General features: G+C 42.6%; 1 protein-coding gene across 8 annotated transcripts in view; it reads right to left on the bottom strand.

Moving 5' to 3' along the window:
* Positions 1-12,565, bottom strand: part of LOC144685847 (putative E3 ubiquitin-protein ligase HERC1) — a 429,767-nt gene that overhangs the window by 301,175 nt on the left and 116,027 nt on the right. For all 8 annotated transcript variants that reach the window (XR_013577800.1, XM_078550801.1, XM_078550834.1 and 5 more), the window contains one exon: positions 10,141-10,273. Coding sequence is in view for 7 of the 8 variants with exons in the window: in XM_078550801.1 (XP_078406927.1) it covers positions 10,141-10,273 (133 nt within the window). In the remaining variant the exon portion in view is untranslated. The remainder of the gene's footprint in view (positions 1-10,140; positions 10,274-12,565) is intronic.

The raw sequence follows: 12,565 nt of genomic DNA, 5'->3' as shown, positions 1-12,565 counted from the left end.
AAGAAGCTAGCTGTTTGGTGAATTATCTGGTAAGTATCTAGTAAGTGGTTAAGGTTTATTCTGTTCCTAGGGTTTAAAATAGTGTAGACACTGTACTTTTGTAAATTGATAGTAAATTGATTTGCCAGTAGATGCTTACTGTTAGGGATAGTGTGTTAATAGCCATCTTAGGACACAGGGGTTATCTACTAATAAAATAGAACTAAAACTTTACTTTAATTATTTTATTTTAATTTTAAACATCTAAAACACATGCCTGTATAATTAAAAAATGTGTAACTTTTAGTTGTCAGTGGTACTAGCATTTAATAAGCATAGTATATTGTAGCATACATAGTAATTACTCTAAGTTAATTAAGAAAGTAATTAAATTAAATTAACTAAATAACATAAGTGACAATGGCAGGACAGGTGTTATGTTGCAGCTGTGGAATCTGGGTCCCTCTGGATGCCAGGGCTATCCAGGACAAACACGTCTGCAGAAAGTGTAAGCAGCTACAGGAATTCCAGATCAGAATTACTGATCTGGAAGCCGAACTGCAAATACTGCACAACATAAGGGAGGGCGAGAAATACCTGTACACTTTGTTCCAGGAGACGGCCACACCTCTTAGAATAGGGTCATCTGTTTCAGTCAGCAGTGAGGGACAGGGGGATGTGATCGTGAGTGAGGCAAGTAAAGGCATCGAGCAAACTGTAGTGGAGGAGCCTCAGACAATTGTCAAACAGGTTTGAAATGGTCACAACCTGTGTGGACGAAAGCAAGATCTGCAAGGTGGGTGAGCAGGCTGGCCATGGCGCCATGGCACAGGAAGCCTTTCAAGCAGGAGGAGCAAACAGGAATGTAGTGGTAGTAGGGGACAGTACAGTGAGGGGGATTGACACTGTTCTCTGCAGTAAAGAACAAGAGTCCAGAAGGCTACGTTGCCTGCCTGGTGCCAGGGTTTGGGACATCTGCTCAGGGCTGGAGAGGAACTTGCACCGTGAGTGGGAGGATCCAGTCGCCATGTTCCATGCAGGTATCAATGACACAGGCAGGACAAGGGAGGAGGTTCTGCATAGTCAGTATGAGAAGCTAGATAGCAAATTAAGAAGCAGAACCTCAAAGGTAATAATCTCTGGATTAGCACCTGACCAATGTGCAAATTGGCAGAGGGCAAATAAGATTAGAGAGATGAATGCTTGACTCAAAAACTGGTGTGGGAGAAGTGGGTTCTGGTTCATGGGGCACTGGCACCAGTACTGGGGAAAGTGGCGGTTGTACCGTTGGGGTGGTCTGCACCTGAGCTGCGCTGGGACGTGTGTTCTTGCGAATCGCATAACTAGGGAATTAGAGAGGGCTTTAAACTAAACGAGGTGTGTGAAGGATTAAGTTTGGGTAGATGTGGCAAATCAAGGGGTGGATTCAAAGCAGGAGACCATAACAGTAATGTAGGAAATGAGGGTCATAGAATAGCAGAAGGGACAGAGAGATAAAACCTAAGAATACTCCAATAGTCAAGACTAGATGTTACAAAGATAGCAAGACAAAACTAAAGGCTCTGCACCTGAATGTGTGTAGCATTCATAACAAAGTAAATTAATTGAAACCACACACTGAAGCAAATAAATATGATCTGATAGCCATTACATAGCTGCAGGATGACAAGGATTGGGTCCTGAATATTGAAGGGTATATGATATTCAAGAAGAATAGGAAGCTAGGTAGAGGTGGAGGGGTAGCACAGTTGATCAAGGATGACATTGATGCAATAGTTAGATGTGACCTTGGTTCAGGAGATCAGGATGTAGAATTGGTTTGGGTGGAGATAAGGAATAGTAGGGAAAAGAAGTCACTAGTGGGGAGTAGTCTACATGCCTCCTAACAGTAACCACAATGTAGGACAAGTATACAAGAAGAAATATTGGGTGCTTGTGATAAACGGATAGCAATAATCATGGGTGATTTTAATCTACATATAAACTGGAAAAATCAGACTGGCAGTAGTAGCCTGGATGAGGAGTTCATAGAATGATTTTGAGATAGTTTTTTTTTAAAGAGTAGCATGTTCTGGAACCAATCAAAGAGCAGGTTACATTAGACTTGGTATTGTGTAATGTGACTAATGACATATCACTTTAAGATCAGTTCAACAGGGCATGGGTCACGTGATTTGTTCAACCAATGTGTGGCTAGCGCAGGGGAATAAATTCTACGGAGGGGTTTCCTGGAAAAAAATGGCTGCATGAGGGGCTGGCTAGATACAAGCAGCAACAGAAGCTCTCATGTACATAAAGTTCATTTAGTTTGATGAAAAAGCCTCCTAGGGCATGTTTCTACATCTGGCGATGAGGAAAAAAAACTATCCTGGCACTGTCTCCCACCTGCATCTGTGAGTATCGTGTTTAATCGACGACTGTGAATAGGAAACTATATTATTCACCGAGACCGCTTTTCAGCCAGATCTGACTCCTCTGCAGAGGAATGGGATCATTTCCAACCGAAACCTTCAATCATAATGCAACGTTTTAAGTTTAATTCATGAGTGAGAGCCCCGGGGGAGTTGATCACAACCTATATTGGAAACTCAAACAATTATCAGAGCATTGCAATTTTGGCATGACCCTAAGCGATATGCCGTGGGATCGATTAGCCTTTGGTGTGTGTAACGATGCCATACAACATCGGTTGTTAGCGGAAGTTGATATTGATTTCAAATGCGTGATGGAGATTGTGCTCGCTATGGAAACCACTGAGGCAGATGCATTGGAACTGCAGGGCGCACAAAGTGGCGCTGTGCACCAGTTAGGGGGAAACTAACAGCCTGCCATGGCGCCAAATCGGTCGAGGCCACTGGAAAAAGGGAAGCAGTTCCAGTAAGCTATAGAACTAAAAGATACGGCAGAGGCAGTGATTCCTAAGGTCCAATGTTATATGTAGGGGTAACCAGGCTCCTGAATCTTGTCGATTTAAGGAGGCTGAAGGCATTATTGTGGGGAAAAAGGACACCTGAGGAGACAGTGCAGGGCTAGGTTCAGGCAGCCGAATGGCCAATCCAACAAGATGTTACAAGTGCACAGTGTGGAAGACCCTGGTACCAGTTAGTCTGATATTTACTCTCTTTCCAACCTCAAGGATGTGAAGCCAGACTCAATCACCGTAACACTCTGTGTAAATGGGAAGTTTCTAAATATGGAACTAGATACAAGTGCATCAGTCATTGTGATGGGCGAGCACACATTCCAGTATTTGAGAGGGGGGGTGCCCAGCCTTTAAATTTAGAGCACACCTCAGCCAAGCTGAAAACTTACAGCAGAGAAGAAGTAAAGGTGAGGGGTACCAGCATTGTACCTGTAAGCTATGGGCAGCAGTCTGCCCAGCTACCTATTGTAGTAGTAACGGGTGAAGGACCAAGCCTTCTGGGCTGTGACTGGCTCAAGAAAATAAAGCTAAATTGGCCTGACATTTTCCAGGTGAGGACAGGGGGGGATTGTCAGAATTGTTAAGATTATATGACAGTGACTTCCAGACAAGTTAGGAAAAATTAAGGGCTTACAAGCAAAAATCTACGTGGATCCAGAAGCCATTCCCTGATTTTTCAGAGCTAGACCGGTACCACATGCCCTGCATGAGAAAGTGGATGCTGAACTAAAGAGGTTAGAGGAGCTAGGTATTATCCTGCCAGTTCAGTTTTGCTGCACCCATTGTCCCTGTCTTGAAGCCCAACAAGACTATCAGCATTTGTGGTGATTACAAACCATCATTCAGGCCACAAAGCTGGACAAGTATCCTCTTCCTATAATCAAAGATCTTTATGCGAAACTGGCCGGGAACCAGCCATACACCAAGCTGGACATGAGTCAAGCTTATCAACAGCTTGAGTTGAATGACGGTTCCTGAGGAATATCACAATAAACACCCACAAAGGGCTTTTTCAGTACAAGTGCCTGCCTTTTGGTGTTTCGTTGGCATGCGCAATATCCCAACACACAACGGAGAGCCAACTACAGGGGTTGCCACAGGTTGTGGTATACCTCGATGATATACTTATCACGGGTGCCGCAGAGGTCAAACATCCGTCAAATTTAGAAGGGATATTAAAAAGATTTCAGGAGGCTGGAGTTCACCTCAAGAAAGAAAAACAAACTTTTCAAGTCAGGGAGGTGACTTACCTGGGACACAGGATCAGTACTTAAGGGTTACACCCTGTCGAGGAGAAAGTCAGGGCCATAATATGTCTGAACTTAAATCATTTCTAGGAATAGTCAATTATTATGGGTGGTTTTTGCCAAATCTATTCACTGTGCTGGCCCCCTTACACACCCTACTAAAGAAGCACCACCATTGGTTTTGGGGAATTCCTCAGGAAATGGCTTTCCACAAGGTGAAGCAAATGCTGCAGTCTTCAAGCCTACTTGTACACTTCGATCCTTTGAATGAACTAATACTGATGTGTGACGCCTCTCCATATGGCGTTGGGGCAGTGTTGTCCCATGAAACAGCTGATGGCTCAGAAAGACCGATAGGCTATGTTTCAAGAACACTATCAGTAGCTGAAAGAAGCTATTCACAAATCGAAAAAGAGGACCTATCAATAGGTTTTGGCATCAAAAAGTTCCATCAATATCTAACTGGGAGACACTTCACTATTGTTTCAGACCACAAGCTACTGTTGGACCTTTTTAAGGAGAACAATAGCATCTGCGAGCAGAGGTGGGCATTGATCCTGGCCATATATGAAGACACCTTCAAACACCGAGCAGGGGTACATATTGCGAATGCGGGACGCCCTGAGTCACCTGCCCTTGAGAAAAGTACTACATGTACACCTATTCGCCTTAAACATTTTAGATACGCTACAAGTCTGTGCGAAACAAATCAAAACCTGGACCAGTTGGGATCCACTGTTATCCGGAGTACAAGACAAAATCCTTACTGGATGGGAAACAAGGCAGTTTCAGAGGAAATGAAACCGTAAACATGAGCTTAGTTGTCAAGATGGTATTGTGCTACTGGGAACATGAGTGGTCGTTCTTGTGTCGGACCGGAAGCTACTCATGATGGAACTATACAGTGTCCACCCAGGTATCTTGAAAATGAAAATGTTAGCCAGGAGTTAGGTATGCTGGCCTAGAATCGACACTGATATTGAGAACATGGTAAGGCACAGCCAACAGTGCCAGTTGCAGCAAAACCTGCCAGCCAACATGGTTAGAAGATTGACTGGTTGGCAGAAAACAGAGTATGCATAAATGGGTCTTTTTCTGATTGGCAGGATGTAACAAGTGGAGGCCCGCAAGAGTCTGTGCTGGGGCCTCAACTTATTACAATTTATATCAATGACTTAAAAGAGGGGTGTGAAAGCATGACAACTAAATTTGCAGATGACACAAACAAAGCTAAGAAAGTATATTGTGAAGAGGACATAAGGATGTTGCACACGGATATAGATAGGTTGAGTGAGTGGGCAAAAGCCTGGCAGATGGACTTTCATGTAGGAAAATGTGAAATTGTTCACTTTGGCAGGAAGAATTAAAAAAGCAGAGTATTACTTAAATGAAGAACGGCTGCAGAATTCAGAGGTGCAAGGGGATCGAGGTGCTCTTGTGCATGAGTCACAAAAAGTTAGCATGCAGGTACAGCAAGTAATTAAGAAGGCTACTGGAATGCTATCTTATATTATGAGAGGAATTGAACATAAAAGTAAGGATGTTATGCTTCAGTTATACAGGGCATTGTTGAGACCACATCTTAAATGCTGTGTGCAGTTTTGGTCTCCTTATTTGCGGAAGGATGTAAATGCCTTGGAGGCAGTTCAGAGCAGGTTTACTAGATGGATACCTGGAATGAATGGGGTGTCTTATGATGAAAGGTTAGACAGACTGGGCTTGTTTATAAGAGTGATGGGTGGCTTAATTGAAGTATATGAGATCCTGAACAGTATTGACAAGGTGGACGTGGAAATGTTTCCTCTTGTGGGTGTGTCCAAAACTAGGGGGCACAGTTTTAAAATTAGGGTTCGCCCTTTTGGAACAGAGATGAGGAGAAATTTTTTCTCGCAGAGGGTTGTGCGACTTTGGAACTCTCTGCCTCTGAAGGCGGTGGAGGCGTGGTCATTGAACATTTTTAAGGCAGAGGTAGATAGATTCTTGTTAGGCCAAGAGGACCAAAGGTTATCAGGGCGGGTAGATGGGAATGTGGAATCCATAACACAAACAGATCAGCCATGGTCTTATTAAATGGCGGAGCAGACTCAAGGAGCCGAATGGCCTACTTCTGGTCCTATTTTGTATGTTCGTACCAACGACATAGGCAGGCCAAGGAAAAAGAGGCTCTGCATAAGGAGCTAGGTACCAAATTAAGAAGCAGAGCCTCAAAGGTAATAATCTCTGGATTATTACCTGAGCCACATGCAAATTGGCATTGGGCAAAAAATATTAGAGAGAAGAACGTTTGGCTCAAAGACTGGTGTGGGAGAAGTGGGTTCCAGTTCGTGGGCACTGGCATCAGTATTAGGGATAGTGGGGGCTGGACTGTTGGGGCGGTCTTGACCTGAACCATGCTGGGATTCCTGTTCTTGCATATCACATAACTAGGGAAGTCATCTGTGGGAGTGGAGTACAGGCCCCCTAACAGTAATCACACAGTAGGACAGGGTATCAAAGAAGAAATAGAGAGAGTTTGTCAGAAAGGTATGGTGATTAGCATGGGGGATTTTGCTCTACATATAGAATAGAACAACTAGATGGGCAGAGGTAGCATAGATGACAAATCCATAGTATGTTTTAGGGATAATTTCTTAGAGCAGCACGTTCTGGAGCCATCCAGGGAGCAGGCTACACTGGACCTGGTACTATGCAATGAGATCGGGTTAGTTAATGATCTCATAGTGAAGGCGCCCCGAGGTAGCAGTGATAATAATATAGTTGAATTTTACATTCAGCTTGATGGAGGGAAGAGTGGGTCTAACACTAGTAATTTAAAGTTAAAGGCTATTACAAGGGCATGAAAGCAAAGCTAGCGAAAGTGAACTGGTAATTTAGGTTAAGGGATAGGTCAGTGGGGATGCAGTGGCAGACATTTAAGCAGATATTTCAGAATTCACAGAATAGATACATTCTAACAAGAATGAAAAATTCCAAGGGGAGGATCCATCATCCGTGGTTAACTAAAAACAGTTAAAGATAGTATCAAACTTAAAGAAAAAGCATATAATTGTGCAAAGATGGGTGGCAAGTCAGAAGATTGGACGGGATGTAAAAACAGCAAAGGATGACTAAAAGATTAATAAGGAGGGCAGTAAAGCTAGCTAGAAATATAAAGGTAGACAGTAAAAGTTTCTACAGATATTTAAAAAAGAGTTAACAAACTGAGCCAAAACAAAAGGTGCTGGAAAAACCCAGCAGATCTGACAGCATCCGTGGAGAGAAAGACAGAGTTGACATTTTGAGTCCGCATGACTCTTCTCAGAACGGACTCGAAACGTTAACTCTGTCTTTCTCTCCACAGATGCTGTCAGACCTGCTGGGTTTTTCCAGCAATTTTTGTTTTTGTTTCAAATTTCCAGTATCCACAGTATTTTGCCTTTATCTTAACAAATTGAGCATTGGTTTTATAGAAACTAAGTCGGGGGAATTAATAATGGAAAATAAGGAGATAGCACATTAATTGAATAGGCGTTTTGCATCGGTCTTCACTACAGAGAATATAAGTAACATCCCAGAAATATCTGTAAATCAGGAATTGAAAGGGAGGGAGAACTCAAGAAAATTACAATCACCTAGGAAACGGTACTAAGAAAATTGTTGGAACTGCGGGTTGACAAGTCCCCGGGTCCTGATGGATTTCATCCTAGGGTCTTAAAAGAAGCGGTTAGTGTGATAGCTGATGCGTTGGTTTTAATTTTCCAAATTCACTAGATTCAGGGAAGGTTCCATTAGATTGGAAAATAGCTAATGTAGCTCGTTTATACAAAAAGAGAGAGAGACAGAAAGCAGGAAGCTACAGGTCAGTTAGCCTAACATCTGTCACAGGGAAGATGTTAAACGCTATTAATAAAGACGTCATAACAGGACACTTAGATAAATTCACGGTAATCAGCTAGAGTCAACTTGGCTTTGTGAAAGGAAAATCATGTTTAACCAATTTATTGGAGTTCTTTGAAGAAGTAACAGGTGCTGTGGATAAAGGGGAACTGGTGGATGTGCCGTACTTAGATTTTCAGAACGCATTTGATAAGCTGCCTCATCAAAGGTTATTGCAGAAAATAAAAGCTTATGGTGTAATGGGTAACATATTGGCATGGATAGAAGATTGGCTAGCTAACAGGAAACAGAGGGTAGGTATAAATGGCTCATTTTCTGGTAGGCAGGATGTGATGAGTGGTGTGCCACAGAGATCAGTGTTGGGGCCTCAACTCTTTACAATTTATATAAATGATTTGGATGAAGGGACCGATTCTACGGTTGAAAAATTTGCTGATGTCACAAAGGTAGGTAGGGAAGTAAGTTGTAAAGAGGACGTAAGGAGGCTACAAAATGGATACAGATAGGCTAAGTGAGTGGGCAAATGTCTGGCAAATGGAGTACAATGTAGGAAAATTTTAGGTTGTCCATTTTGGCAGGACAAATAAATAAAGAGGCATATTATCTAAACGATGAGAGATTGCAGAGCTCTGAGATGCAGAGGGATCTGGGTATCCTAGTGTATGCATCACCAGAGGCTAGTATGCAGATGCAGCAAGTAATTAGCAAAGCTAAAAGAATGTTATCGTTTATTGCAAAGGGAACTGAATACAAGAGTAGGGAGGTTATGCTTCAGTTATACCGGGCATTGATGAGGCCACATCAGGAGTACTGTTTACAGTAATGGTCTCCTTATTGAAGGAAAGATGCAAATGCATTAGAAGCAGGTCAGAGAAGGTTTACTAGATTAATACCTGGAATAGGCAGGTTATCTTGTAAGGAAAGGTTGGACAGGCTAGGCTTGTATCCACTGGAGTTAGAACAGTAAAAGGTGACTCGATTGAAACATGTAAGATCCTGAGGGGCCTTGACAGGGTGAGTATTGAAAGGGTATTTCCTCTTGTGGGAGAACCCAGAACTTGGGGTCACTGTTTCAAAAAAATAAAGGGTCGCCCATTTAGGACAGATGAGGAATTTTTTTTTCTCTCCGGAGGGATGAGAGACTTTGGAATACTCTTCCTCAAAAGATGGTTGAGGCAGAGTCCTTGAATATCTTTAAGGAAGAGGTAGGTAGATCCTTGATAAACAGGGTGAAAGGTTATCGGGGGTAGGCAAGAATATGAGGTTAAAATCTGATCAGCCACGATCGTATTGAATGGCAGAACAAGCTTGAGGGGCCAAGTGGCCTACTCCTGCTTCTAATTTGTATGTTCATATGTCTTCGCGGAAGCTGGGGTGGGGAAGAGACCGTTTTCCACTCCTTCTGTAATGTGCCTTTGCAAAGCTGGTCTGGAACAAGATGTAGTGTTTTTGTTTTGAGGTTCATCCCGAGCAGCTTATAGCGCAGTACTCTGCACTTTATCGGCTGTCCCCAGGGAAGCACAGCAAGATAAACATCAATTGCTGCTGGAAGAGCATCAACTCAGTGAAAGGCACTCCTTGGACTGCCCAAAACTTGTTGATCTTCCAGTGCAAAGAACTATCCACGACTGGCAAATTCCAAGGTCCAGGACTATGTGCTGAGGGATGCATTGAAGTTTAGGGCAGCTGCCACAAAATGCATTAGGGAAAGGCCATTGTTTAAGACCCTCCTGCCATAGTACTCTGAGGGGCTATGTAAAACCTCCTGGGCTAAATGTTTGAAATGAAATAAATATTGTAAATATTAACTGTAATTATAAATGCAGTGAGAAACTCACAGTGCTAAAAGAAACGGATTTGTTTTGCACCTTATATAATGTCAACTTTGAATAGCCATATACTGTACTTCCATAAATTTTCTGAATAAAGTATATTTTTGGAAAAAAATGGTGAGGTTCTGAACTGTTTAGTTTAGCCTTGGTTAATTTTTGAGAGGAGGATGTAGTTAGTGGCAAAAGTACAACAGCACGGGGCCAAAGAATTGTTATAATACAATGAAAAATACAAATTACATTTTTGTGAAGACAAATGCACAGGATAAGGTGAGGTACTTACCGTGCAATTTTTCTGTGACGCTTTTATCCAGCAAGCTTTCTTTCAGAAGAACAGCAGATCGCCTGTAGGTATCGGATGCATATAGCAGCAGCAACTGTACGTGTTTATGCAGCAAATCTACACTTAAGTGATCCTAAAATAAAGGACATTGCGATTAACCCATTCATAAAATGCTTAGTTGCCAACACCTCGTCAGAATTATCAAAATAATGACTTCCCCTTTCTACTTAGTCATCATCTTAACAAATTTCTGATAAAACAGAGCTAGGCATCGCTTAATCACTCATTCCTGACATACCAGATCTCTTTTGTTCTATTCAACCTTCGATGTTCTGCACTATGGGCATTGACCATTAATCTTCATTTCTCAAACAGCATTCAAGAGTACCAGCTTCCCTCTAACAAGCAAACATTTGTGGGCCTGAACATCGTTGCAGGACACTCAATTGGAGCCATAGTAAAAGAGATTAATCTTGTCCCTTTACCCTAGCACATATTGTACAGTTGCAAAATGTGGGGTGAGTAGGGGAAGAGTGTAGAAAGAGTAAGTCATTACTGGAAAACAATTAGAAGAAAGAATCTAGCTATTTTTAGCCTTTCTGTAGGAAAGGGACATTAAGACTAATTGTAGCCTCCTCTCCTTACTCTTTCCCTAGGTAGGGTCAGCTAAACCTTTATCTATGTAATCATATCACTTGCAATGACTTCTCTTCCTGCTCCTGCACCATTATTTCTGGTGTTCCCCAAGGATCGATCCTTGGCCGCCTACTTCTCATCTACATACTGTCCTTTGTCGACATCATCTGAAAGTACAGCATCATTTTCCACATGTGCACAAACAATGCCTGGCTCTACCTTACCACCACCTTGACTGACTCCTCCACTGTTGTTTATCTGACATCCAGTACTGGAAAAGCACAAATTTCCTCCACTTAAATATTGGGAAGACTGAAGCCATTGTTTTTGGTACCCACTCCAAACTTGGTTGCCTAGCTACTGACTCCATCCCTCTCCCTGGAAACAGTGTGAGATTAAACCAGTTCCCTTGCAGCCTTACTGTCACACTTGATCTCAAGATGAACTTGTAATCTCACATTCGTGCCATCACTAAGGTTGTCTATTTCGACCTCTAAACATAGCCAGACTTTGCCCCTCTCAGCTCAACTGCTGCTGAACCCTCATTCATGCCTTTGTGATCTCTAGACTTGTCAATGTTAACACAATCCCAGCGGGTCTCCCACTTTCTAGCCTTCGTACAATTGAGGTCATCCACAACTCTGCTGCCCATATCTTAACTCACAGCCAGTCCTGTTTCCCTATCACCCCTGTGCTTGCTGATACGCACTGGCACCCAGTCAAGCAAAGACTTGATTTTAAAATTATCATTCTTAATTTCAAATCCCTCTGTAGTCTCATTCCTCCCCATCTCTGCAATCTGCTCCAGCCTCATAACTGACCATAAGACGTAGGAGCAGAAGTAGGCCATTTGGCCCATCGAGCCTGCTCCGCAATTCAATGAGATCATGGCTGATCTGATAATCCTCAACTCTGCTTTCCTGCCATTTCCCCCATAACCCTTGATTCCCTAATTGAAAACCTGTCTCGCTCAGCTTTGAATGTATTGAACAGCCCAGCCTCTACAGCCCTCTGTGGTAAATTCCACAGATTCACTACCCTCAGAGAAGAAATTCCTCCTCATCTCTGTCTTAAATAAGCGACCCCTTACTCTGAAATTATGTCCTCTGGTCCTAGACTCTTCCACAAGGGGAAACAACCTCTCAGCATCTACCCTGTCAAGCCCCCTGAGAATCTTATATGTTTCAATAAGGTCGCCTCTCATTCTTCTAAACTCCAATCTGTACAGGCCCAACCTACTCAACCTCTCCTCATAAGAAAATCCCGCCATACCCAGGATCAACCTAGTGAACCTTCTCTGGACTGCCTCCAATGACAGTATATCTTTCCTTAGATAAGGGGACCAAAACTGTCCACAGTATTCTAGGTGTGGTCCAACTAGTGCCTTGTATAGTTTTAGCAAGACTTTCCTATTTTTATACTCCATTCCTTTTGAAATAAAGGCCAATATTCCATTTGCCTTTCCTATTACCTGCTGAACCTGTACGCCAGCTTTTTGGGATTTATCCTTCTGTGCTGCAACTTTCTGCAGTCTTTCTCCATTTAAATAATATTCAGCTCCTCTATTCTTCCTGCCAAAGTGCAAAACCTCGCATTTTCCCCACATTATATTCCATCTGCCAAGTTTTGCCCACTCACTTAACCTGTCTATATCTCTCTGTGGACTCTTTGTGTCATCCTCACTGCTTGCTTTCCCACCTATTTTTGTGTCATCTGCAAACTTGGTGATAATACATTCACTTCCCTCATCCAAGTTATTAATATTGTAAATAATTGTGACCCCACTGAT

The sequence above is a fragment of the Cetorhinus maximus genome, chromosome 1, assembly GCF_964194155.1.
Source record: "Cetorhinus maximus chromosome 1, sCetMax3.hap1.1, whole genome shotgun sequence".
Taxonomy (NCBI): domain Eukaryota; kingdom Metazoa; phylum Chordata; class Chondrichthyes; order Lamniformes; family Cetorhinidae; genus Cetorhinus; species Cetorhinus maximus.
This window is presented reverse-complemented; position numbering and strand designations above follow the sequence as displayed.